General features: G+C 48.9%; 1 protein-coding gene across 3 annotated transcripts in view; it reads left to right on the top strand.

Moving 5' to 3' along the window:
• The first annotated feature begins 11,643 nt into the window (after positions 1 to 11,643).
• RIMS4 (regulating synaptic membrane exocytosis 4) overlaps positions 11,644 to 26,811 on the top strand; it is a 57,257-nt gene continuing 42,089 nt past the window's right edge. Inside the window, exons 1-2 of one of the 3 annotated variants that reach the window (XM_025400004.1) lie at positions 11,644 to 11,798; positions 19,066 to 19,071. In XM_025400004.1, coding sequence (XP_025255789.1) covers positions 11,702 to 11,798; positions 19,066 to 19,071 — 103 coding nt within the window. In that variant the 5' untranslated portion in view covers positions 11,644 to 11,701. Of the gene's footprint in view, positions 11,799 to 15,501; positions 15,505 to 19,065; positions 19,072 to 26,811 lie in introns of all 3 variants that reach the window. The other 2 variants (XM_025400006.1, XM_025400005.1) reach the window with 2 other exon arrangements.

The raw sequence follows: 26,811 nt of genomic DNA on the forward strand, positions 1-26,811 counted from the left end.
GAAAGAGAGAGAGAGAGAGAGAGAGAGAGAGAGAGAGAGAGAGAGAGGGAGGGAGGGAGGGAGGGAGGGAGGGAGGGAGGAAGGAAGGAAGGAAGGAAGGAAGGAAGGAAGGAAGGAAGGAGGGAAGGAGGGAAGGAGGGAAGGAGGGAAGGAGGGAAGGAGGGAAGGAAGGAAGGAAGGAAGGAAGGAAGGAAGGGAAGGAAGGAAGGAAGGAAAGAAGGAAGGAAGGAAAGAAGGAAAGAAGGAAGGAAGGAAGGAAGGAAGGAGGGAAGGAAGGAAAGAAAATTATGGTATTGCTGATGGCAGACCATGGAAAACAGAATCACAAAGAAAATTGCTAGTTTTAGAGAATGAGGATGGGAAATAATGTCATATGCTCCTGGAGAGTGAATGTCATATGCTCCTGGAGAGTGAAGATTGGTACAATGTCGTTAGAGGAAATTTGCCAAAACTTATTAAAAGCCTTCAAACCATGCAACATTTTGACCCAGCAGTTGTCCTGCTAGTGAAGTCATGGATGTGTTTAGTAATCTAATTGCAAAAGTATTTCTTTAAACTTTAACATGACAGCAAAAAAACTGGTAACAATTTAAATGTCCAACATTAGAAATTAGTTAAATTATGTCACCTGTTGTTCAGAAACTTAAAATGATGAGATGGAGGTATATTTATTGCTGTGAGAAGATGTTTATGATAGAAAGCTAAGTGGAAAAACAAACAAAACACAGGCCATAAAAGCACTTACAGTATAATCCCATTAGAAATATTCATATATCATATATGGTCCAAAAACACATCAGGTTTAAAAGTGGTTGTTTCTGGGTGGTATGATTAAGGTGATTTCAATTTTTCAATTTCACTCGGCCTCCCAAAGTGCTGAGATTACAGGTGTGAGCCACCGTACCCACATGATTCCATATGAATTCAGTAGCAAGGATAAGGTTTTGTGCTTATTGATTCCTAGGTCAGAGCACATGGCCCTCCCAGGGCAGAAGAGGTGTTGGGTACAGGTTGGGGATGAGTGGGAAAGGTCCTTAAACTAGGGTTACTTCTGAGGGGCCAGGTCCAAGTAAGACTCTGGATGATGATAATGGCTGCCATTTATTGAGTTGTTACTATGTGCTATGTACAATGTTAGTGCTTTATATACTTTATCTCCCAACTACTCTATGAAGTATATTATTTTCTCCGCTTTATAGATGACCAAATTAAAGCTCAGAGAGGTGAAGTGGTTTGCCCATTGGTACACAGCTAGTGACTTTCAGAGGTCAGATTCGAACCCATGGCTATCTAACTTAAGTTAAATGGGTCAGAGCTGGGAGGGCTTTCAGCAATCCTCCTGTCCCATCCCCCTTCTGTCATGTGGGGAAGCTGAGGCCCAGAGGGACAGAGTGGCTTCCCCAAGATCACAGTACAAACCTGTGGCAGAGCAGATTTTCATCTTGCACTAGGTTTCTAGACTCCAGCCGTCTCCTTCTTCCAGGCTGGGTGGCATCAAAGGACAGGTTGAGATGTCAGGGTTGCTTGGTCAGGGGGAGGAGGTGTGTAGCAGAAAAAGGCTGTGGTTCCTGGAAAGACGAATCCACCTTTTCCACCCAGCCGGAGCCTCCCTTGGCTCAGGAGAGAAAGTGACCAGCTTGGGAAATGGCAGGTGGTTATTTTGAGCAGCCTAGCCTACTTTCCCATTCCCAGGAGACTGGCGGCAAAGCATACTCCCACCCTGAGGGTGGTCCCGAGGGGGATTCTGAGCCTAATCCATGTTACTGAAGTCACAGATAACAGGAAGCTTGTAGGTAACCCTGGTCCAAGTAACACATTTATGTTGTAATTATTTACTAACTATGGATACTAACTCCTTTTTTTAGGTGAAAAATGTACTTACAATTATCTTATTCCAAACCATATATGCTCATGGTAAAAAAAAAAAAAAATCATATCCTAGAGAAGGGCGTAAAGCAAAGGACACGGACCACCACCCAGAAGTTTTCAGTCTTGTGTACCTAAGGGAATCACCAATAATAGCTTCCTGTGTATGGCTCCTGAAATCTGTGTGCCCATTCAAAGATTTATATTTAAATGCCTACATACATATGTATTTCGGACACAGATGGGAGTGCACTATACATACTGTTCAGACATTGCTTTCTAATTTCATTATATATCTAGGCTATCAGTGCCAAACCCATCCACCTCGTTCATTTTAATGACTATAGAATTCCCCTATATGGATGTGTCATAGTTTATTTTATGGGTACCTGGCTTATTTTCAATCTCTTGCTATTATAAACAATGCTACAAAACATTCTTTATGCATTATCTTCCTGCATATGTGCAAGTATATATGTAGAATGTAGAATAAATTCCTAGAAGTGGAATTGCTCTGTTCAAATGGTGAATTGCTAAGTTAAATGGTTTGTGAATTTAAATATTTTGATAGACACTAACAAATTAATCTCCAAAGTTTTCATCAATTAATATATACTCCCACTAACAATGTGTGACTGTGTCTATTTCTTCACTCCTTTCCCCATACAGTTTATTTTCAAGCAACTTCTTTGTTAGACTGATGGGTAAATAATGATGGCTTGCATTTGTTTTTTTTGTTTTTTTGGTTTTTTTTTGAGATGGAGTCTCGCTCTGTTGCCCAGGCTGGAGTGCAGTGGCTTGCATTTGTTTTAACTGACATTCTGTTAATAGTGAGAAATGCTGAATAACTTTTTCCTGTTTACATGTCATTTGTATTTTTTTTTTTTCCTGTGAATTGCCTGTTAAGAGCCTTTCTCCATTTCCCACAGGAATGATGGCCTTTTTTGTACTGTTTTGCAAGTGTTCTTTACATATGAAGGGAATCCAACTTTTTTTTTGGCCTTTAAAAGAACTTACTGGGCTGAGCACAGTGGCTCACGCCTGTAATCCCAGCACTTTGGGAGGCCAAGGCTGGCGGATCACGAGGTCAAGAGATCGAGATGGTCAACATGGCAAAACCCCATCTCTACTAAAAATACAAAAATTAGCTGGGTGTGGTGGCGTGCAACTGTAGTCCCAGCTACTCGGGAGGCTGAGGCAGCAGAATCGCTTGAACCAGGGAGGCGGCAGTTGCAGTGTGCCGAGATCGTGCCAGTGCACTCCAGCCTGGGCAACAGAACAAGACTCCATCTAAAACAACAACAACAACAACAACAACAAAACCAACCAAACAAAAAATCTTACTGTAGTTTTAGAATGTTTTGGGGTTTGATAGTGCTCATGATCACTCATTATCCTTCCCCACTTTCCTCAACTGCACATTTTCCCAGCAATTTTCCATGTGAGTGGTATAATTCGCTTGCCTAGTTCCAAAGGTCCTTTCCCAAACTTTTCCATTATTTCTAAAATTTTTTTACATCCATTATCTCCTTTAGACTTGAAACCACTGAATGAGGTCTGTGGGTTTATTTTCCAAATGAGGAAACTGAGACTCAAATGGGATGTGTCTTGGCATTGCATAATGTCACACAGGGGGTTCCTGATGACCAGAATCCACCCCTATCTTGAGGCCCCTGCCTCCTCTTCCTCCATTTTGTGAGCATGCGTGTATGAGCATTTGAGGATGAGTGTTTAAGAGTGTGTGAATGTATGTGTGAGTGTGTGAGTACGCGGGCGTGTTGGATTAGGGTGGCTTGAGGAGAGTGGCAGTCCTTGCTACAGGGCTCATACAGCTTTGTAAATTGAGGCAGCCCAAATCAGGTCTGCAAGAAAGCCTGACTTTATTCTGATATCTTCCTGTCTCCAACCATCTTCCTCCCTCTCTCCTGTTTCTGCCTCTGCCTCTTCCATTCCCTGTCTCTTTGTGTCTCTGTTACAGTGTCCCATATATCTTTCTTAGTTTCTGTCTCTTTCTACCCTTTCTCTCCTTCTTTCTCTGTCTCTGTCTCTTGTTCACAGTAGTGACTTATTGGGACAGAAATCACACTCCTCACCTTATTCCCTTTTTTCTTTTAAAAATAAGGCCAGGCCCACCAAATAGTAAGTGAGAGACAAATGGTGGAGAAGTGAAGAAGTTCTGCCCCATGACTTCCTGCTAGGTGCGTCCCCAGAGGGAGATCAGGGACCAGAAATGACAGGAAGGCCTGTCAGTGCCAGGGGGTCTGGCTTTGGCCTGAAGTACCATGGGGTCTGGTGCCTGACTCTCTTGATGACCCAGGACAGGCCTCTGCCATTTTAAGGCTTTGGAATGTCCCCTGACCTGCTACGTAACTGCACAGCCCCTTGCAGGTTCAGAAGTGTAGATGCCCCCAGAATCTCTGCAAGAAGGTGGGGCAAGGGTGCTCTACTCACTCTATGGGTTCAGACAGGGCATAGGCTTTGTCCGAGGTCACACAAGAAGGTGATGGCAGAGGCACTTAATGGCCTCTGCTATGGATAAGGCCTCACCAGCTTCTAGCTCAGGGGTGGCCCTTAGCAAAGTGCTGATGAGAATTTGCTGAATCATAGTGACCACAGTGATGTGACAATAATCGTTAATATAGTGAGCACCTACTATGTGTTAGGCAACACGTTAAGTATTTTGTATGTGCTATCCCACTTAAATTTCTACCCGATATCCCCAGCCCTATCAGGTAGCTACTTTATCATCTCCATTTAATAGATGAGAAAACTCGTGCCTAAGAGAAATAACTACATAGCTACTAAATGCCAGTGAGATCAGGAAGGAGGGAGGGAGAAAGAAAGGGAGGGAGAAATGGATGCATGGATGGATGGATGGATGGATGGATGGATAGATGAAAGAATAAATTAATGGTTAGGTAAGTAGTTAGGGGATTTGGAGTTTATAACAGATTTTAATATCTCTATCCCTATCAGCTCTAAGGCATGTGTTAGCCACTTAAAGACTGAGATTAATCCAAGAAAATATGAGTCCCCTCTCAAGCTACCAGTCAACATGGACAAGTTCACAAAACAACATTCACACACAGTCAGGGATGCATTCACACTGACCAGGATGCAAGGAGACACACACAAGCATAGGCATTACAGAAACCTTACACAGACACTCGAATACGGCTAACTCAACTCAGTTACACGCAGACACCAATACACTTAGAGATAAGGCAAACACAGGGAAGGACACAGCATCTACAGACGACACAAACACAACATAGAACCACATGGAAACGAGAACACATGGCTCATGTGCACACAGAGACAGGCACTGTCTTTCTCTGTCTTTGTGTGTGTGTGTTTGTGTCTTTCACACACACATACATACCCACATATCAGTACAGGCAAAGACCAGAATACATGTCACACTCACAACTAGACTGAACACATTTAACACAAGGACATGCACCTTGCAGGGACATATTCAGACACAAGGTTATTGCCTCAAAGACAATGACACAGATATGCAGAAATTCTTATCAGAGATATGCACATTAGCAGGGAAATTTTACACACACACACACACACACACACACACACACACACACAGCAGGCAGAACACAGACAAGATCAGTCTTTCTCTCTCGGACAAAACTGCAACTAGGACCCCCTAGAGGTTTAACTAACTACATTTCAGCCACTTTTCACTTCTTTAGATGAAAGCCACTCAGCTGGGTCTTGCAAAATATGTAAAATTTAAGGAGCACTCCCCTGAAGGCTTCAGCTTAGGGAAAGGTGCCTGAAGAGGACGCCTCCATCTGTATGTGCTGTTTCTCTTAATGCTTAGAGCTTGGCAGTGTCTTTGTTCCTCCTTTTCCTTCTCAACCCTCACCCCATCCAGTCTGTCACCAAGTCCTGCTCAAGTGATCTCTGGAACTTTCAGGCCCAGCCCTCTCCTTAGCCGAGGCCTTGTTATCTCCTATCCATGTCTCAGCCTCCCACAGCCATGGCCTCCTATCTGGCTTTAGGATCCTTGGACGCTCAGCCTCCTCCACTTCACCTTTCCACTGGGACATCCTTTCTCAGCCATCTTCCTCGGCTAGGAGGCAAAAAAAAAAAAAAAAAAGAAAAGGAAAAGAAAAACAAGCAATGGCTTTTTGGTTCAAATCAGGACTTACCTGAAGAGAAGGGGTGAGGTGCTCCTGAATTCACTCAAATCCATCCCTCCCAGAGCAGCCCCAGAGTTATTTTATTTTATTTTTTTGGAGACAGAGTCTTGCTCTATCCCTCAGGCTGGAGTGCAGTGGCGCAATCTCGGCTCACTGCAACTTCCGCCTCCTGGGTTCAAGTGCTTCTCCTGCCTCAGCTCCCCTGAGAGCTGGGATTACAGGCACCTGCCACGATGCCTAGCTAATTTTCATAATTTTAGTAGAGACAGGGTTTTGCTCTATCCCTCAGGCTGGAGTGCAGTGGCGCAATCTCGGCTCACTGCAACTTCTGCCTCCTGGGTTCAAGTGCTTCTCCTGCCTCAGCTCCCCTGAGAGCTGGGATTACAGGCACCTGCCACGATGCCTAGCTAATTTTCGTAATTTTAGTAGAGACAGGGTTTTACCACGTTGGCCAAGCTGGTCTCAAACTCCTGACCTCAGGTGACCCGCCTCAGCCTCCCAAAGTGTTGGGATTACAGGCGTGAGTCACTGCACCTGGCCCCAGAGTTATTTTAAAAAGCAAATGTGAGGGCAGTGATTTGGTTTACTTACTGATATAAATAAGCAAAATGTGTTCTAAGAACAAGTTTGACCAAGAACAGGACCAAGAACAGTCCAGGTGCATAGGAAGTGCCATTTTCAACATCACATCCTCAGGGAAGCCTTCTTCCATCTCCTCATGCTGGGTTAGATTCTCCACCTACTTGAAGCTGCCCACATATGTACACACATGCACAGCAACGTATATACATACTGGGCTGGACACAGGGGCACACGCCTGTCATCCTACTCACTTTGGGAGGCCAAGGCGGGAGGATTGCTTGAGGCTAGGAGTTTCAGACCAGCCTGGGCAATATAGCAAGACCTCATCTCACCCTATCTCACTCAAACACACACACACGCACATACACACATACACACACACACAGTATATAGATATATATCTTTTATGGCACTTTTCACAATTGCAATTAATATTATTATTATGCAACTATTAGATAAGGTAGTAATTAAATAATTTAAATAATGATTGGCATAATTTTTTGTCTAATATTACCAAGCTATAAACTCCGTGAAGGCAGACACCAGATCTACTTTTTTCATCCCTGTATTTGTAGAGCTGGGTACAATAGCGAGCACTTGGAATTTACATTCAATACATTTATCGATCAAGTAACTATTACATGTGGCGCACTCTGTATACATCCAACCTTCACCACGATTGTGCAAAGAGGTGTTAATTATTCTCTCTCCTTTTTATTTGGAGACAGTCTTGTTCTGTTACCCAGGCTAAAGTGCAGTGGCGTGCTCTCTGCTCACTGCAACCTCTACCTCCCAGGTTCAAGCAATTCTCGTGCTTCAGCTTCCCAGGTAGCTGGGGTTACAGGCGTGTACCACCATGCCTGGGTAATTTTTTTAATTTTTAGTAGAGACAGGGTTTTGCCATGTTGGCCAGGCTGGTCTCAAATTCCTGACCTCAAGTAATCCTCTTGTCTCAGCCTCCCAAAGTATTGGGATTGCAGGCGTGAGCCACCACGCCCGGCCTATTACTCTCATTTTTTGATGAGAACCTTGAGGGAACACACCCAAGGTCACATAAATAAAATAAGGACAGTCATTTAAACCCAAGTCAGGCAATGCTTCTTCCATTCCACTCCACTGAGCTGCCCGGTTCTTGGCATCCTCCATCTCACTGGGCCGTGAATTCCAACCTGGAAGTTCATCTCTGGTTTCCCATCCCTTCCTTCTCTGGATCCACATCCACCACTTCCCTCATTCATATTCTTAAGCATCCCTCTCCACCCCCCAAACTTGTTCTTAGAATGCATTATTCATACCCAGGTGTAAGTGGCTGACCACTTCAGTTTCCCATGGGGAAACATTACGTATTTACAAAGGGTAAATGATTTAAGCTTACAGGCCCCAAGCCTATGGATGGAATTTTAGGCATGAGCTAACCAAGAAAGGAGAAATCACACCAAGAAGTCCAGGCACATAGGAGGTGCTATTTTCAGCTTCAACATCACATCCTCAGGGAAGCCTTCTTCGATATCCTTATGCTGGGTTAGATTCTCCACCCACCTTTTTTTGTTTTGTTTTGTTTTTTGAGATGGAGGTTTTGCTCTGTTGTCCAGGCTGGAGTGCAGTGGTGAGGTCTCGGCTCATTGCAACCTCCGCCTCCTAGATTCAAGCAATTCTCCTGCCTCAGACTCCCAAGTAGCTGGGATTACAGATGCCCGCCACCACGCCTGGCTAATTTTTGTATTTTTAGTAGAGATGAGGTTTCAGCATGTTGGCCAGGCTGGTCTCAAACTCCTGACTTCAGGTGATCCACCCGCGCTGGCCTCCCAAAGTGCTAGGATTACTGGCGTGAGCCACTGCACCTGGCCCCCACCCACCATTTTTGACCAGAGGCCTACTCACTGTGACCTTGAGTAAGTCCCCCCTTCGTAAGCCTCAGTTCTTTATCTGTAAGATGGGGAGAGGATGCAAAGGATACTTATGTCCTTCCTAAGGCTGGTGTTCAATCAACAACAATTTACTGAACACGAACTTTTTGCCAGGCATCCTTCTGGGCTCTGGGGAATGGGAAAAAGAGACAATAAACAAATACACGAGAATAAAAATGTGTGTGTTGTATATGTGTGTGTATATATATGCACATACATATACATATACATGCATATACACATCTATGTGTGTTTGCATATATATACACGCATACACACATATACATAAATATGTGTGTCCGTATATATATAGGTACCCCCACACATATATATGAAACGTGTCAGATGGTGATGAGGGCTACAGAGAAAAATAAAGCAGTGTAAAGAGGATCTGGCATTTCAGGGAGGGGTTTTTGCTACTTCATAAAGAGTGGTGAGGGAAGACTTCAGAGAGAAAGTGACATTTGAGCAGAGATCTGTGAGTGAGCTACACAGCCCTTTGCAAGGGAGAGGGCTTCAGGCAGAGGGAACAGCAGTACAGGGGTTCTGAAGCCGAGTGAGCCACCGGGGTTTCCTGGGTATGAGCCACCAGGGTGTCCTGGGTATGAGGACAGAGGGATGGCAGAGCCAAAGAAGTTAGGACCTTGTAGAACATGGACTTTGACTGTGAGATGGGAGGGTTTGGGGCAGAGAAGTGGTCAGTTTCTGGTTACATTTTGTGTATAGAAATGAAAGGGGTTGCTGATGGATTGAATGTGGTGTGTGTGACAGAGGAGTCCAGTATCCAAGATTTCTGGAAAAATGGAGCTGCCATTGACCAAGATGGGGATGATTATACCAGCACTCTTAACCATGACACCAGGATGCCCCAAAGTCTAGATCTGGTCCCTGGGAAGGGGCTAGGGCTCAGGAGCACCTGCTGAAGGCCAGCACTGTGCTAGGTGTTTTGCACACTGGGATGGGCAGATGTGTCAGAATAACTCCAGTGATCCTTGCCCTTATATAATACCTTGTATGATCCCGCCCTTGTGTGAGTGTGGGTGGAAACTGCGACCATGATCAGAAATCGCTACCATGATTATATTACATTATATGTCAAAGGGACATCATGCGAGTGGACCTGATCTAATCACACGAGACCTTTAAAGGCAGAATCTCTCAGGCCAGTACGCAGAAGTCAAGGTCGAAAGATTCTGCTGAAGGATGAGAATGGCTTGACATCCTGAGGCAGGCCTTGAAGGTGGAGGGGGCCATGTGTAAGGACCAGAAACCCACTTCGAGGAGCTGAGATCAACTCCTGACTGACAGCCAGCAAAGACACAGGAACCTCAGTCCTGCAACCACAAGGAACTGAATCCTGCAAACAACCTGAATGATCTTGGAAGCAGATCCTTCTCCAGACCCTGCAGAGAAGAGCCCAGTCTGGCCAATACCTTGTGAGGCCCTAAGCAGAGAACCCAGCTCAGGCTGCCCAGACTTCTGATCCATAGGATTGTAAACCACTAGATTGGTGTTTTTAAGCTGCTTCATTTGTTATGCAGCAATAGAAAACAAACACCTGTGTTATCTTACAGGCAGTTCACAGCCATCCAAAATGGAAGATTCCTGTTCCCACTGTACAGATGAGGAACAGGACCCATGGGGTAAAGAGTTTTGCCATAGGCCACCCAGAAAGACGGCACCACAGCTGAGATTCAAACTCCGGGCTATCTCTTTCTGAGGCCTGAACTGTTTCCATGTCACCAGATGGCTTCATAAAGAGGTGTGTGAGCAACTGGGAAGGTTGTCTGCCATCTGGGGCCTGATTAGGTGGGCAGGTACCCTCATGTCCCAGGTCACATGCAGGGAATGGAGCGTGGGTTTCCGATTCTGCTCGTCTCTGTCCTGGGGCTGCCAGCGTCTGAGCCTGTGTGTTATCTGAGGACTGCGGGTCGCCAAGGGTGATAATGGGAGAGTCTGTGAGTGTGGGCCTGCCAAGTGTGTCTCAGTGTGCCTGAGTCTGAGGGTGTCAGTCCGTTCGTCAGGATGCACCCACACTGGGAGGGATGGAGTCTGTGTGGCTGTGTTTTGGAGTGTGTATGCTACTCTAGTGTGTCTAAGGGTGAAGGGGTGTGCATCTGGCCGTGTCAGTCTGAGTGTTTGACAGTGCTGAGATGGTCACGGGGGTAGGCGACATAGAGTATGTGCTGGATCTGGACTTGTGTGTTCATCTGAGTGTATGAGTGTGTGTATGAATTCTGGGGTGTCTGTGGGTAAGTGTGAATGCATGAGACTGTGTATGCCTGCCTGAACTTTCGTGGGATTTTGTGACATCTGAGAGTCTCCCCGTGTGGGAGGCCGGGCACCAGGGGTGGCCTGCCTGCCTCCCTGAGTGTGTTTGCAGGTCTCTGCGTGAGTCTGCGTGTGTCCGTGGACGTGTCTGTCCCCGCATCGGTGAGGGGGTGGGTCTGCGGGGCATGTTGCAGAGTGAATGTGTAGGTGTGGGTGCCTGTTTGAGCTTCTCTGTGGGTGCAGGTGTGAAGCTGAGGGTCTCTGTGTGGGAGGCCGAATGCGACCCGTCTGGGCGGGACCCTCTGAGCGCATCCCCTCCGAGCGCGCCCGTGTTTCTGGGAGAGGCCTGTCTGGGTAGGGGACTGGACGCCGGCCTCTCCGCAAGTCGGCCGGCTGAGGGTGGGGGCCGCGGCGGGGTCGGGGATAGCCCTCGGACCAGGGTCCAGACAACCTCGCCCCGCGCCTGCCTCCCAGCGCGCAACTACCGGGCCCGGGGCGGCTAGAAGGGGCCGCAGCAGGCTCCCTTTGGGCTCCCACGCCCCGCAGTGGCGCCCCCTCCCCCGGCGGCACGGATTGGCTGCGGCGCCGCTCCAAGCCCGCCCCGCGCGGCCGGCTGGGGGCGCCGCGGGCCAGAGCGCGCTGCGCCGCCACCGCCACTGCTGCCGCCGCCGCCGCCGCCACAGCCGCCGCCGCCGGGAGCACAGTGCGCCTCGGGCTCCGCGCGCCGCCAGCTCCTGGCCCGCCCGCCGGCCCCGCCGCTCCCGCCAGCCCCGCAGCGGAGCCCCGGACCGGCCCCGGGCCGCCGCCACCACGCCGCGCGCCGTACTCCGCGTCAAGAATGGGGCGGCCAAGCTGCCCAAGCCGCCCGCCGCCGCCGCCGGCGCGGCCGAGGCGCCCGGCGCTGGTGCAGGCATGGAGCGCTCGCAGAGCCGCCTCAGTCTATCCGCCTCCTTCGAGGCGCTCGCCATCTACTTCCCGTGCATGAACTCCTTCGACGATGAGGACGCAGGTAAGCGCGCGGCCCGTCCCCAGACCCCCGGGGTGTCCCGGGATCCTGGTCCGGAGGCCCCCTCCCCGACCCGTGCGCCCTCCTTCCCTCCCCCAACGCCCTGGGAAGGCGCCCCCAGGGTCTCCTTCCGCACCCACGGGACGGCAGGGTCTCTAGGATGCGCTGTCTTCTGGCCTTGTCCCCCAGGGACCCCAAGATCGTCTGCATTCACCTTTCCCGCAGGTGGGCCCTTTGGGTCGCCAGGACCCAGCTCTCCCTCCTCACCTGCGCCTATTGGAGGCCCCTTGCCTCGTCCCTGGATCCGACCCGCCACCCTCCCCGAGTCTCCTGAATGTGCCCACTCTTCAAGCCCGGGGCTTTGGCCGTCCCACCCTGGGTCTCCGACGCGCCCCTCGCCATTGGAGGTGGCGCGCAGACCTTACCTCTCCATCTTTGTCTTGGCCGCATCCAGAGGATCCCTGCCCAAGACCCCTGCCTGGCGCCCGAGGCCTTGAGCGCCACCAATTGTCTCTCCTCTCCTTTCCTCAGGGGCTGGGGCTCCAGACTCCTGCTTCTTATACGCCTGGGGCAGACGCAGGGGAACCGGCCAGGTGACAGCCTTTCCTCCCCTCACTTCCCAGAGAGAGGTGTAGGGCGGCGCCAACTCTACACTTGTCCGCCCGCTGGTGTGTGCCCCTGACCTCAGGTGCTCTCGTCCCTGGAGTCGCCTTTCTTGGTGGGCTGAAGCCGGCCACCATCCAGCGGCTTGAACCTCCTCCTCCCAGGCCTGCGCACAACCTCAGCCAGAGGGAGGGGTGAGGAGCTGTAGGGAAACCTACTCTTTAGGGCCCTGGGACCCGGCAGAAGGAACATGAGCGCTCCGGATTTGGTTCTGGGGTGAGGAAGGGAATCCACCAACAGGTGGGGTAGCTAGAGGGCTTGGGTGACAGTTCCTCAAAGAATGCCAGATTGGGAATCGGAATCAGGTTCCAGTCTTCATTCTCTACTTGTTAGCTGTGACCTTGGGCAAGTCATGCCACCCCTGAGCCTGGATTTCCTCATCTCTGAAATGGGGATCGTCGTATCGATGCAAGGCTCTGTATGGTGTGAGGGTGGAGTTCAGTGTTTTGTGAGCTGAAAATCCAAGAGTATTTGAATTCAATGGGGGCACAAAACAGAGGAGCGTATGTGCTGGAGGAGCAAAATGGTTTCATGGGCACTTTCAAGTCTCTGAGGAAACCATGGACTGTCTCTCCCGAAGTGCATGTCTGCACCATCCACAAAAGGTAGCCTACGGTTTTAGGAAGTTCCTGGGCCCAGATTTAGACTTAGTCTTTGGGGACCCTTGTCTGATCAACCTGGCAACCAAGGTTCTATCATGGGATGAAGTGGTGGTCATGTCTTCCTGCCTGTTCTTCAGAAGAATTTGTTGACTGGTGAATGATGGGTGAGGCAGATCCCCAGTAGACCTATCTTTCTATTGACCTGGAGGTGGGGATGGGGGTAAGGGTGAAGATGGTTGCTGCAGAGACATTTTACCATTTTTACAAGCACCATTTTACAGAAAAAAACAACTGAGGCTCAGAGGTTTAACTTCTGCCTTGATGTAGCTGAGGGAGGTTGTATTATTATTCTGGACAAGGCAAGGAGGGAAGAAGTAGGGGCCTCCCCAACACAGTAGAGTGGTCAGCAGGCCACTTGGGTCTCAAGAGCCGGTCTGGGCAGGACCGTGGGTTTGTAGGAGCATCAGAGGCAGGAATGGTTTGGTTTTTCTTCAAACCCTGTGTCATGGGTCAAACACCTTGGTTATTGCAGGCTGCAGGCAACTTGCTCTGGTTTCACTTAAGTCAGAACAGATAACTTCATGTAGTATTAATGATATTTTTAAAGGTCCACTCATGTTTGTTTTTTCCAGCAGGCTTCTTGAAATTCTTTAATGTTTCACTTGGAAGAGACCTAGAAATCATCTTGTCTATCCCCTTTTTGCCCGCAAATGGATGGGGGTGTGTGTGTGTATTTGTGTGAGTGTTTGTGTGTGTGTGACTGAAGCCCTGGAATGGGTGTGTGTGTGTGTGTGTGTGTGTGTAATATATCCCAAGGTCATCTAGTGAGGCAGCCACAGAGCTGAGACTAAAATCAGGTTTATGGTTCTCTTTCCATTAAACCAGTAGCCCTCCCTCTGAAAGAGGATTTTTAAGAAATCCAGACCTCACTTTGTAGAAAATATTTCCCAGGTGAGGAGGCCTGGGGGCGCGGCTGGTGACCAAGAGTTTGATTTGGGCATCTTGTGCTCACTGTCTGTTCTTGAGGGATGCTTCAAATTTGGGAAGGGGAGGGAGAAAGTCAACTTTCATTTCCGGAAGAATAATGAATGTCTGGTGAAAGTCGGAAGTAGGCAGCGTTGTGTTGGTGCTTAATTTCTCTCGTTCTCCTTAAAGTCATTAATTTTCTCCTAAAAAAAGCCTTTTGGATTTATTCTTTTAGAACAGCACTGCGCTGAACTGATTTCTAAAAGCAATGGAATGGTCTCTCCCATACTGGACACAGGCGTGGCTCCACCTGCCTCTTCTCCCCTCCCTCCCCTGGTCCTCTTAATGCCTATCTGTCTCTGCTGGCTCCGTCTCAGAAATGTGTCCCTGACAGGCCTCCGGCTCATCTCGGAGCCTCCCCTTTGTTGCTGCTTCCAACTCATGTCGAATGCATCTTTTTCCAACCAGACTGAGCCAGAGCCATCTTCAGGGTTTAGTTGCCATCCTTTTGCTAGTTTCCTGAGAAATGGTGTGAGAAGGAGCCTTTTTCTTATTAGCCTTAACTGGAGCAGAGCTCATTCCTGATTTGGACTTGAGATCCTTGGCCACTGGGGTGGGCACAGGAAGCTAAGCCTTCCTCACACCTCTTTCCACACCCTGTGGGTCCAGGATGCTGGTCATTACTGGTTCCTAGAATTCCTCTCAAGGGTTATCTTCCCTCGTGCACTTTGAACTTATTTCATGAGATGCTCCTTTTGCCCTCTTTCACAAGGATGCTGGGGCTTTAGGGAAACATGTGCTTGGGGACGTTTTTGTGTGTGTGTTTTGTTGCCCAGCCTTGTTGGCACTGGGTTTGTAATTGGGGAGGAGTTAGACACGTGGCCTCAGTTTCGTATCTGTAAGGAAGAAGAAGAATAATAACGTGGACTGCATAGGGTTAACATTTTACAAATGATTACCTTTGTGCGAGACATATTCCCAGACATGTTAAATATATTAACTCATTCCTCATAGCAAGCCTATGAAACTGCCATCCTGTTAACATCCCCATTTTCAGATGACAAAACTGAGGCACAGACATATTAATTCCTTCAAGGTCACTCAGCCAGGAAGTGAGTTAATGAAGCCTTGAACTTGGGCAATCTGACCCAAGCATCTGTGCTTTTAATGAACTATTATGCTGTTTGTGCTGTGCAGAGGTCTTAGTACAGTACCTGGCATGAGGTAGGCTCTCAATACAGGTTAGCTGTTATCTGTCTTGTTACTGAGAAAGAGTTGTTTCTGAACATGACCATAGAAAAGAATCTGTGGGTTTGGGGAGGGGAGAAGGCTGATTCTCAAAATGCTAGCTTTATAATTTTAATATAATTGCAATACTTTTTATTGCAGCGTTGTAGTTATTAAGGTAGAGCTGGGCCCTCCTTCTTTGAAGTGGCTTAAACATAGGGATTTGGGGGACTCGCCTGCCAGTCAAGAGGGTGGGGAGGATTTCAGCCACTGGTTCCCTGGTCTTCCTGACCACTTCATTTGCACCAATCACATCTACAGTCCCAGCCCTGACACTCTGCCTTGGGGCCTAGCTGGGGAGCTGGGGTGTCTCTAGTTTCCAACAGATGCCAAAGGGGGTTGTTACATCAGGGTCTGGAATTGAGCATGGTGTTCCTGAGCCTGACCAAGTGGTTTCAGCGTCCAGTTCTCCCCCTCCCGCCCGGGAGAAGGGCGGAGAAGCTGGAGCAGCCAGCTCTGATTTGCCCATAGGATGGAAGCTTCGATCCAGCGCAGGGAGGAAGTTGCCATGGCAACACCAGCCAGCTACCGGTCCCTCTCCTAGCGGTTTGGGCCACATCTCTGGGCTGGAAAGCCCTTCCCAGCACCACCCTCTTCCGCTCAGACCAAATCTGTTGGGCTGGGGGCGGGGTGGGATAGTGAATGGGATCCAAAAACTAGTACCACAGCGCCCCGCTCCCCATTTTTGGACAGAGGGGAAATGTAGGGGGTAGTCTGAGTACTTCTGGGTGATGAGGCGGCGATACCTATATCCTGCCAGACAGATCCTGGCAGGGAGAATCAGAGTTGCAATTTCTCCCCACACCCCCAGGCACCTGGAGTGACCTCACTGGAGTTCTCCCCCTCCCCCTTTGTTCCATTTGGCAGAGTTTTCTTTCCCAGACCAAGTGCTAACTTTTGTCCTTGAAATTTGACCTGAGCTTTTTCTGGGAAACAAAATGTCCTGCTGTCTCACCCCTTCCCTCTAAGATGGTGGGAATGAATCCTTCAGCCCTAAAAGGAGGCTGGCTGGGTGGATGAGGGAGGAGGCCTTAAAATATCCTTCATGATCAGGACCACATGGAGGCATGAGGTTGCCACTTTGAAGCCTCCACTCCCATCCTCACCCTCCAGGGCAGGACATTTCCTATCTCCCTTCTTCCTGACCACACCCCCCTTCCCATTTTCTTAATGTTTTCAGAGCTGAGCAGAACTCTTCTAGATTTGGATAACTGAAGCATGATGGAAAATTGAACCAGTTGTTCCCATAGTTCAAGTAGAGGGGTGGGGTGAGAGTATGGACACAAACCACTTTATTTATTTATTTACTTTGAGGCAGGGTCTCACTCTGTCGCCCAGGGTGGGGTGCAGTGGTGCGATCTCAGCTTGCTGCAATCCTTGCCTCCCAGGCTCAAATGATCCTCTCACTTCAACCTCCCAAGTAGCTGGAACTACAGGCGTGCACCACCACCCCTGGCTAATTTTTTTTTTTTTTTTTTTTTTTGTAGAGATGGGGTTTCACTATGTCACCAGGCTGGTCTCAAACTCCTGAACTCAACGATCCTCCCGTCTCAGCCTCCCAAACTACTAGGATTACAGGCATGAGCCACCATGCGCAGCCCAAATCACTTTATTTTAATCAAATTATCCTGAAAAAATGATCTTAGAAAAATCAGGTGCATGAGGATTCACCCCTTACCCCATTGTACAGATCACTGGTCTGCAGGTCTGCTCTGGTGCTATCAGAGCTCTTTCCTTCTCTTCTCTCTCCCTTAGGCACCCCCTTCCCCATCCCCAAGCCCCCAGACTCCTGGCTCCAGCTTCCTCGGTTTGCAGCTGCCATAGGCCCACCTGGTTCTGTTTGGTGGGAAGGGAGAGAGAGGTCCATCTACCTTGTTTCCCTTTCAGGATGCGGCTCTGTGTCCCTCCCCACTCCCCGCTAGAACCAGAGGCAGAGCCAATTCCAACTGAAGGCTGAGTGGGGGTGCAGGCAGAGGTGCGGAGGAGAGCGAGAATGGAAGGAAGCCTTCACCCTCTGCCGACCCTCTCGCCTGTCCCAGGGACTTTTTGCTACTCTGCCTCCTCTGTGTCTTTTCACTATGGCCGTAACAACCATCATTTCATCGTGTCTTTTAAAAATTGCTGGAAAGGTGCCACTTTCAGTGAATGTGCTCAAAAGGGTGCAGTATCTCCCCCATTATAAACCTTCCCCCATTCCGCGCTCCTTGTCAGTTCCACTGCCTTTTTGTATTAGAAAAATAACTGGGCTTGGATTTGAATCCGCTCTGGCTCTGACCTCAAGCAAATCTCTTAACCTTCCTGAGCCTCATCTGGAAAAAAAAGGGTTAATTATTTTTGTTCAAGCATCTCAGGATTATAAAAATAAAATGATTGATGGGCTTGCTTGGCTGTGCTCAGTGCTTTCTGTGATTGCACTGAATCCTATGGCAACCCAAAGGGGTAGCTGCTGTTGCAGATGTACCCATTTTGCAGATGAGGAAAGCCAGGCAGCTCAGAGCAGTTGAATTCATGACTTTCTCAGGTTGTAGGGTGGCAATTCAAATCCAAGTGTGTTTGACTCTAGGCCATCTTCTGCTTCTGGGCATGAAATGAGATCCTGGGTGAGATAGGACTGTGTAAGCTCCTGGGGCTATGCTTGTGCTGTCAGAACAGCAGGTGGCAAAGGCCCGGGTGTGATGTACCCCACCAGGGTCTAACACCCTGCTACAATCCACCCACCCGTCGGAGGGCCTTCCTGGCCATTGGTTCCTGATGATCCCTGTCACAGTTGGCCCTCAGCTGCCATGGCTGCCTGGCCTCCTTGAAGAATCCAGTTGTCTGCCCTGGCCCTGGGGGCCAAGCCATCACCTGCCTCTCCAGACTGATGTAGGCCAATGCTGGATTATATTTAACGCTGTGCTATTTCCACTTGACAGCTCCAGAGCGCCATCCCCCCCTCCCCTTTTCTCCTTCCTCCCCCCTCCCCTTCTGATTCACTCGGAAACTGAGGAGGCTGATGTCAGCGCCTTATTCTTAGCCCCCGTAATTGTAACTGCATTTAGCAGTGCGCACTTCATTAACAGTTTCTGCGACGGGGGAGTGAGATGATGGCGTGGCTGGGCAGGGATGTGGATGGGGGTGGGGAGAGGGCAGCTGCTGCTGGGACCCTGGCCAGCTGCCTTCTCTGGATGGACCAGCTGGGCTGCTTCCAGGTCTGGCTTTCCAAGACTTCCAGTCTTGGAAGGACCCTTGGAGAGCATCTAGCCCATTTCCTCATGAAGCAAGTAGGGAAACAGGCTCAAAGAGGCGAAGTGGCTTGCCAAGGTCACATATTAAGGATCCAGAGCTTTGACCTCTGAGTCCAGGTTTTCTTTTCTGGTATTTATTCATTCAGCTAGTATTTAATGAGCTGCTCAGTGTTGAACAATGTTCTAGGTGCTAGAGTGCTAGGGACATATTGGGGAACGAGTGAAACTGGGGTGGGGGAAACAGACAATTAATAGGTAACCAATTAAAGAATTCAGGTTCTGTTAAGTGGAATGAAAATGGAACGATGATGGGCTAGGAGATAATGTTAAGTAAGGTAGTCAGGGAAGGTTAAGGAGATGATATTTGAGATAAAGCCTAAATGACAAAGAGCCAGCAATGGGAATATGAGGAGGAAGAGTGTTCCAGGTAGAGGGAATAGCTGTGCAAAGGCTCTGAGTTCAGTGCGAGTTTGAGTTTTAGGGAATAGAAAGCAGACCAGTGTGGTTAGAGAGATGAGATCAGAGAAGGGGGCAAATTATCTCAGCCTTGTAGAGGATAAAGATTATCTGGTGCAGGAACTGAGGTCCAAAGAAGGAAAAGAAAAGGCCCCCAGCTGGGTGAAGTTATAGAGAGGCCAAGAACTGATGCCTCCTGAATCCCTGTTTTTTATGTTCCTTAGGCACAGATGGCTGTGCCTTTAAATGCATAACGCGGCTTCCTTTCACATTGTAGCTGGAAGGCACTGTGGAGTTGAGGCTGGGTTCTTTCTCCTCACCCTGCCTGCCTCCGCCCCTCTTCGAATCTCACCTGACCCAGACCGATGTAGGTGTGAGAGACCCTGGGGAACTTCCATGAATGGACAGAAAGAACATGGCTTTGGAATCCAACCGATCTGAATTTTCATCTTAACTGCCACTTCTGAATTGTATGACTGTGGGCAAGTTGCTTCAACCCTGTGGGGTTCAATGTCCTCATCTGTAAAATGGGGCATAATAATACTAAAGAGGGTTATAGTGAGGAGTAAATGACACCATGCACACAACGCACCTAGCCCAGAGCTGGATGCGTGGAATAAGGTGTCCTTTGCTATGAGGATTAATGGATGAGAGTGTGTGTTTAACCCTTTGCACATAGTAGGTTCCCAGTCATTGGTAGCAGCTGCAATTGTCACAGTGGCTGTTGTCAGTTTAAATGGGTTAGAGCAGGGCCGCCAAACTTGAGTGAGCCTCAGAATCCTCTGGAGGGCTTCTGAACACAGACTACTGGACCCACCCAGAGTCTCTTATTTAGTTTTGGGGCAGGGGGGACTTGAGAATTTCATTGCTAACAAGTTCCCAGGTGATGCAGATACGGATGCTGCTGATCCAGGGACCCTACCTCGAGAACCACTGGGTTGGAGGAAAAGGCTGGAGAGAACTGAAGGGGTCTTGCCAACATGGGATGTCTCTTGGCTCCTGATGTCTTAGATGCTGGGACATTGGGTACCAAATTCAGTCCTGGGTACGGTCTTCAGGCCCTCTTGTTTCCGTCACAGAGTCTGTGATCCAAATGAGTCTCAGCTGCTGCCTGCGTTGCGCCGGGTTTAACACATAGGCCCTCATAAAGCCTCCAGGAAGTCATTTGTACAAATGATAAATGAGTCAAAATGAGCAATGCATCAGGCCACGATATCATTGCATGGGATATTGGACCCAGACAGCTCTGGGAATTCTAAGGATTCAGGTCTAGCTCCGTTTTTGTCCAGTGAGAACAGGACATGGTCCCTTTTCTGCATTGGGAAAAGGGAGGGCTGTGTGTTAAAACCAGGAAGTTTATTTGAGGATAAGCCTCTACTGGGAAGAAGTAAATTAAAGGAATCATCGATGTAAAGGGGGCAAAGTGTTGGGTAATGCTACCGAGGGAATTTACTGAGTCCATTTATTCAGATGTTTCTAAGAAAGGGGTCGCTGGTAATTTTCTAGGGAAGATTGGGGTCTAGCTCAGGTTGGAGGCAGGGGCCCAACCTTATGGTGTGATGAGATTCTCACCCAGCCCCATACAACTCAGAATGTGAAGACAAAGGCACTTACAAATAGTTTCCAGGTGGGACTTGTGCTAAACTGTTGGGAAATGCCGTCTGTGAGGGGTGGCTTGAGATAGTAAAAATGAGCGGACTTGGGAGGCCCAAAGGCCTGGGTTTGCATCAATGGCCCTTTCTAGCTGTGCATCTTGACCATGGTATGTAACTGATCTAGGCCTCAGCCTGTGCTTTGCAAAATGGAGATAGAGATACCTTGTGAGAATTCGGGAGAATGTGTGTACAACAAGTAGAAGACATCCAAGCGGTGGAAGCTGTTGCCTTTCCTCTTCCTGTAGACTTTGTAAAAATGATGTGATGTGCACATCTGGGTGGAGGAAGGATGGGATGGAGCAGCACACAGCTGGCGTCAGGCCTCCTTGCTCTGGTCTAGGTATGTGGTGTTTACTGTGTGCACCGTGGAGCCTAAAAGGCTGCGTTAGGAGTAAAGAGAGAAGAACTTTGTTCATCGCTGAGTCTCAGTGTCTCCTACACCCACTTTTCTTTGACTCTTTGGGCCTCAGTATCCCTGCCTGCAGAGTGAGAGTCTGGTGCGCTTGATTTAGATATATGAGGAGTCTCCTAGAGAAGGAAGGACACTTGTACAGGCCCCTCCATTTCCTCCTTTGTCTCCCTCAACTCTGCGGTAACCCCTAGATGGTTATTTTTCATCCCCAGAGCTCCCCCTCCTGCCAGTTTCTCTCTAGCTGATCTTTGCTTGATTGGTCCTTGGATAATTTTTAAAGTAAGTATTTTTTTTGGATTAGGTAATATATGCAGATGCTACAACATTTTAAACACATGAAAAATATCCAGTGGAAGTGTCCTGGGCACCCCTGTCTTCTGATCCTCCTGTCCCATCCCTGGTACAAGCACTGTTGTCAGCTTTCATAATGCTTTATGCTGTTATTAGTGCTGATACCATAGATACATAGTAAAAAAAGCCATACAGCACCAGAGGACATCCAAGGACGTGGCATCTCCCTCCTGCTCAGCTATCCAGTCCCACTCCCACAAGCCGCCATCACACTCTTTCAGGCTACCAGTTTTTTCTTATTTTCCTGTTTTTGAATTCTTATTGAGCACTGATGGCGGTGCCCATTGCTGTGCCAGGCACTGTGAGAGTTCCAGAGAAGTTGGGTTGCACCAGGCAGTATAGCATGGTGGAAGTAATGAGCTCCACAGCCAGATAACCTGGATTTGAATCTTGACTCTACCACTTACTGGCTGTGTGACTCTGAGCAAGTCACTTAACCTCCCTGAGCCTGTTTCCTCATCTTTAAAATAGGCTTATAATAGCCCCTTCCTGCCTTGAAGGTGTCAAGAGGATTAGATGAATAAATATTGGTAGAGAGCCTGGTACACAGTAGAAGTGTCTTAAGAGTGTTAGCTATCATTATTTTAGTTGGAAGTTCCTCTGAGGTCATCTACTGTGGCTATCTTAGTTCAGGCCCAGAGAGCAATCTCAATTCACCTGAAGCCTCGCAGGAGGTCTATGGCACTGATGTTTCTGGATACACAGCTCAGGGTCTCTCCCCATCCGCCAAGGCACCCCAAGAAGCCATCATGGACCCTGCAGCACCTGAGGCCTCAAGTCTGCTCCCTTCATCTCCAGCACTCAGTGTTCCTAGTAAATGCCACCTGGAATCACCTGAGAGTGGGTGGAAAGATATGTCACTAATTGGGTCCTCTAATGAAATTTAGTTCCTCGCAAATGTCTGGAGCAGCATCTTTCATCAGCCTGGGTCCAACACCAAGACTGGACCAGGTGCCTCCGGGGCCCACCCAAGCCCCGGCTGAGCCACCCCAAGCCATCTGGCCTCACGAAGCTACCATTTGTGCCCAGCTTCTACTGGGCATGCTTTGTCCTAGCAGAGGGACCCCCAAACTGGGCAGCTGGGCCCTGAGGGGAGTCAGGTGTGTGGCTTCAGCAAGGGAGAATTTTTTTTTTTCCCGAGCTGGAGTCTCGCTCTGTCGCCCACGCTAGAGTGCAGTGGCACGATCTCAGGTCACTGTAACCTCTGCCCCCTGGGTTCATGTGATTCTCCTGCCTCAGCCTCCTGAGTGGCTGGGACTACAGGCGTGTGCCACCACGCCCAGCTAATTTTTATATTTTTAGTGGAGATGGAGTTTCACCGTGTTGGCCAGGCTGGTCTCAAACACCTGACCTCAGGTGATCTGCCCACCTCAGCCTCCCAAAGGGCTAGGATTACAGGCGTGAGCCACCACGCCCGGCTCAAGGGAGAATTTAACGTGTACCTTCTTCTCTGGACTCTCCGCAGAAGTCACTTGATTTTATAAAGAATCCAGAAAAACAGGAGAACTCTTCACGGTTTCCACCATCTTAGCCTGAGACATGGATTTTTGTGCAAGTAATAGACTGCGGGAGTGCTCGCAGGTGAAACCTGCAAGAGAGAGAGGGAGACGCAGCATGGGGCAGGAGAAGCAGCAGCCAGACATGGGCACTTGGCTGCAGGCTAACCTCAGCCAGATCCTGGGGAGCTCTGGAGAATGGAGGGCATGGCAGGGTTGACTAGCCTTCGATACTCCTATAGCAGGGTAGTCCCCCGAGGGCATAACTGTTGGGGCAAGGCAGCTCCTATGAGCTAAGGGCAGTTGTCCAAAGATGGGGCAGCTGTGAGCCGGCACCAACAGATACTCATGGCAGCTGAGTGATGGGGGACCTGCTTGGCATGGGGGATCTGGCTGGGGCACCAGTGGGGTCCACTCACCCACTCTCTGGGAACCCCTGACTACAGAGTGGGTAGAGTGGGTGTGCTCAGCTCTGTGCTGAGCAATGTCCAATCCTCATTTCAGGTCACCCTCCACAAGGTGGGCATAGTCATTACGTTCGACCGTATGGAAATTGAGCATCTAGACGGACTTCTGACTTGGCCAAGGTCACACAGCTAGTGAGGGGCAGAACAGGGCTTCAAACCCAGGCCTATTCTAACACTTGTGTTCTTTCCAGCATTCTGTACTATATTTAATGTTTTTCATGAATATATACCTGTATCTGGTGCTTCTTTCTGGACCTCTTTCCAAGTCCCTCTTTGGAGGATGTCTGTCCTGACTTTCTACTTTACACCTTGCAAACGTGAAGTCCTTTGTGTCTGACAAAGGATTTTAATATATTTGAACCTGCCTGATCCTCATGGAAAGTTGGCCGTGTATCCAGAGAGGTGGGCAGAAGCCCTCATAGGTGGCCTGAGGTGAAAGCAGAAGGGGTAGTTGATTTGTCATGGGATGAGCCCTGGATTTGTCATAAAGAAACCTGGATTTGAGATCTCATTTTTGCCAGTTTGCCAACTGACCCTGGGCAAGTCATTCCCCCCTTTGAACTTTGATTTCCTCATTAGATGAACAGGTTCACAGCTGTAAGCAGGAGGTAACCTACAGGTGTTTTAATAATACTGCGGATATCAAAGACATATGACAAGGCTCTGACTGGGGAATGCGGGAAGGGTCTCAAACCAAGGCTGACCTCTGCCTTTGCTGAGGAGACAATGTGTGTGCAGAGAACAGCTTTAAATTAGGGCTTGTCTGTAAAATGGGAATAAATGGGCATGATGACACTTGCTGTGCTCTCCTAGTTTAGGTTTTCCCAGAACAGAGTCTGACACAAGGAGTCAAGTACAAGTATTAGGGCAAACTGCCTGGCACTGCCATTTTTATTAGTGGAAGCAGTCTAATGGAATTTTATATGCTTCATGTGGTTCACAAAGGTGATGGATGAAACCCCAGGATACAAGTGAGGAAGTGAGGCAGAGAAAGAAGTCAGGAGACTGTGTGTTATCAGGCAGGTTACCTCGAGCGAGGGCAACTGGAGTTTAATCTTGCTGAGGACTTCTGGGGAGACAGTGCAGCACAGAACTCAGCAAGCTGCTTCTGTAAAGGGCCAGACAGTAGATATTTTAGTCTTTGCAGGAATACAGTCTCTGTTGCAACGCTTCAATCATGAAGTTGCAGTGAGAAAGCAGCCCCAGACGATATGTAAATGAATGGGTGAGCTGTGTTCTAATAAAACTTTATTTACAAAAATAGGCAGCAAGATGGATTTAGTCCGAGGCCCATAGTTTGCGGACCCCTGGGGTAAAACATGCACTTTAGTTATCCCACCCAAAATATAGCCGTTCCCATCAGTCATTGGTTAAGAGCTGCTAGGCCAGATCAGAGAGTTGGCTATTGCCTGTGTTTTTCCAGCCTGCCATGGGCGGTAGCGCTCAGGCAGAGAAATGCAGGTGCTGGCAATAGGAGACTGGGCCCGGATAAGGGTTTAGGAGGTGAGGAATGACAGCATTGCTCACTCCAGCTCAGGGGCATGGCTTGTTTGACTATTTGGAGAATGTACTAGAAAGGCACAGGATGAACACGGAAAACAAGTGTTGTATAGAGCCGATTAGTTGACTTCATATTTCCAGCTCTTCCAAGCACTTGTTCCTTCCAGGCAAAATCCAGCTTCTTCATATTTAACAGTCTTGTTTGAGTTTTCTCCCTCCATGCCTCTACTTGGGCCATTTCCTCAACTGGGACGCCTGATGTCTGCTTCTGCAGGGCTCCAGGATCACCTCCTCCAGGAGGCACACGCCTCTTCTCTAGGGTGGAGGTGGCCATTCCTGGGAGCCCCCGTGGTGTTTTGCTTTTCTCCGTCTCCAGTGCTTGCACAGTCTGGCTTTTCACTTTTTCACTGTCACACTGTGAGCCCCTGCAGGGCAGGGACTGTGTGATTCCCATCTGCATCCCACCAAGGGGGCACTGATTTGGGAAAGGCAGAGTTGAATCCCAAATCCCTCTTTTCCTCCCCTTTTCTCTCCTCTCCTTCCTCCCCACTCTATTTCCTTCTTTCTTCTCTAGTAGTTGCTCATGGCCAAGCCCTGTTCTGGTGACCTAAGGCAAGTCCAGTCTTCGTCGTCATGGAATTACATTCTGGTTTCTGGGGTGAGGGGAGGTGTTGGACGTTACACAGCTTGAAGGAGCAACTAATAATCCAATCATGCCTGTGATAAACAGTCATATAAGACAAGCACAGGGTGCCGGGAAAGGCCATAGCAGGAAGAACTGACGTGTTGGGTGGGGGGCACAGGGAGGGGGACAGCTCAGTAGAGACCTGAGGTGTGAGTGGCGTTGGCCAAGTGAAGGCAGGGCAGGGGAGGGGAGAGGTGAGACAGGATGCTGTGAACACAGACTCCATAGTGACGGGAAGGGGGATGGAATCCTGGACTCTCTGTGTGGCTGTCTCTCCCCCTCCCGCTCCCCTCTCCCCACAGATGGAAATAACTATAATTGCTTCTGCATGACAGAATTATGGATAGTTTTTGCTTTCTAGTTTGTGCTTTTTTTGTATTTTCCAGATTTTCTACAATGGGCATATCATGGTAAAAATTAAGGGCTTCAGAGTCTGGAGACCACACTCTCCTTAGCTGCTGCATGACCTGTTCCACATTATTTTTCACTTGGTGGTGCTTCTGTTTCTTTCTCTGTAAAAGGCTGATAAAGATAATTAACATGGCTTACATGGCACCCCTTGCATTCTGACGCTTCACTTCCATTCACTCATTCAAGCCCCAAAACTACTCTGTGGGGTTGTTTTGGGGGCTATCCCTATTTTTTTTTTTTTTTTTTTGGAGACGGAGTCTTGCTGTGTCGCCCAGGCTGGAGTGCAGTGGCGCGATCTCGGCTCGCTGCAACCTCCATCTCCTGGGTTCACGCCATTCTCCTGCCTCAGCCTCCCGAGTAGCTGGGACTACGGGCGCCTGCCACCACACCTGGCTAATTTTTTGTATTTTTGGTAGAGACAGGGTTTCACTGTGTTAGCCAGGATTGTCTTGATCTCCTAACTTCGTGATCCACCTGCCTCAGCCTCCCAAAGTGCTGGGATTACAGGCATGAGCCACCACGCCTAGCTGACTATTCCTATTTTATAGATGAGGAAACTGAGGCACAGAGACATTAGGTAAGTTGCCCAAGATCACACAGGGTCCAAGGCAGGATTCAAGTCCAGCTCTTTGGTCCCTGGAGCTTCACCACTTGGCTCCATTGCCTACCTCACAGGGTAGGGGTGAGAGGACACCTGTGAAGCCCTTAGCACAGTGTGTGGTACATAGTTAGTGCTCAGTAAATGTTAGTTCTTGTTAGTATTAGCAGTTGTGCAGGGGCCCTGAGGCAGGAATGGGCCATGGTCTTTTGAAAGCTATGTACCACATAGGGAAAGAGG

The sequence above is a fragment of the Theropithecus gelada genome, chromosome 10 (assembly GCF_003255815.1).
Source record: "Theropithecus gelada isolate Dixy chromosome 10, Tgel_1.0, whole genome shotgun sequence".
In the NCBI taxonomy this organism is placed as follows: Eukaryota; Metazoa; Chordata; class Mammalia; order Primates; family Cercopithecidae; genus Theropithecus; species Theropithecus gelada.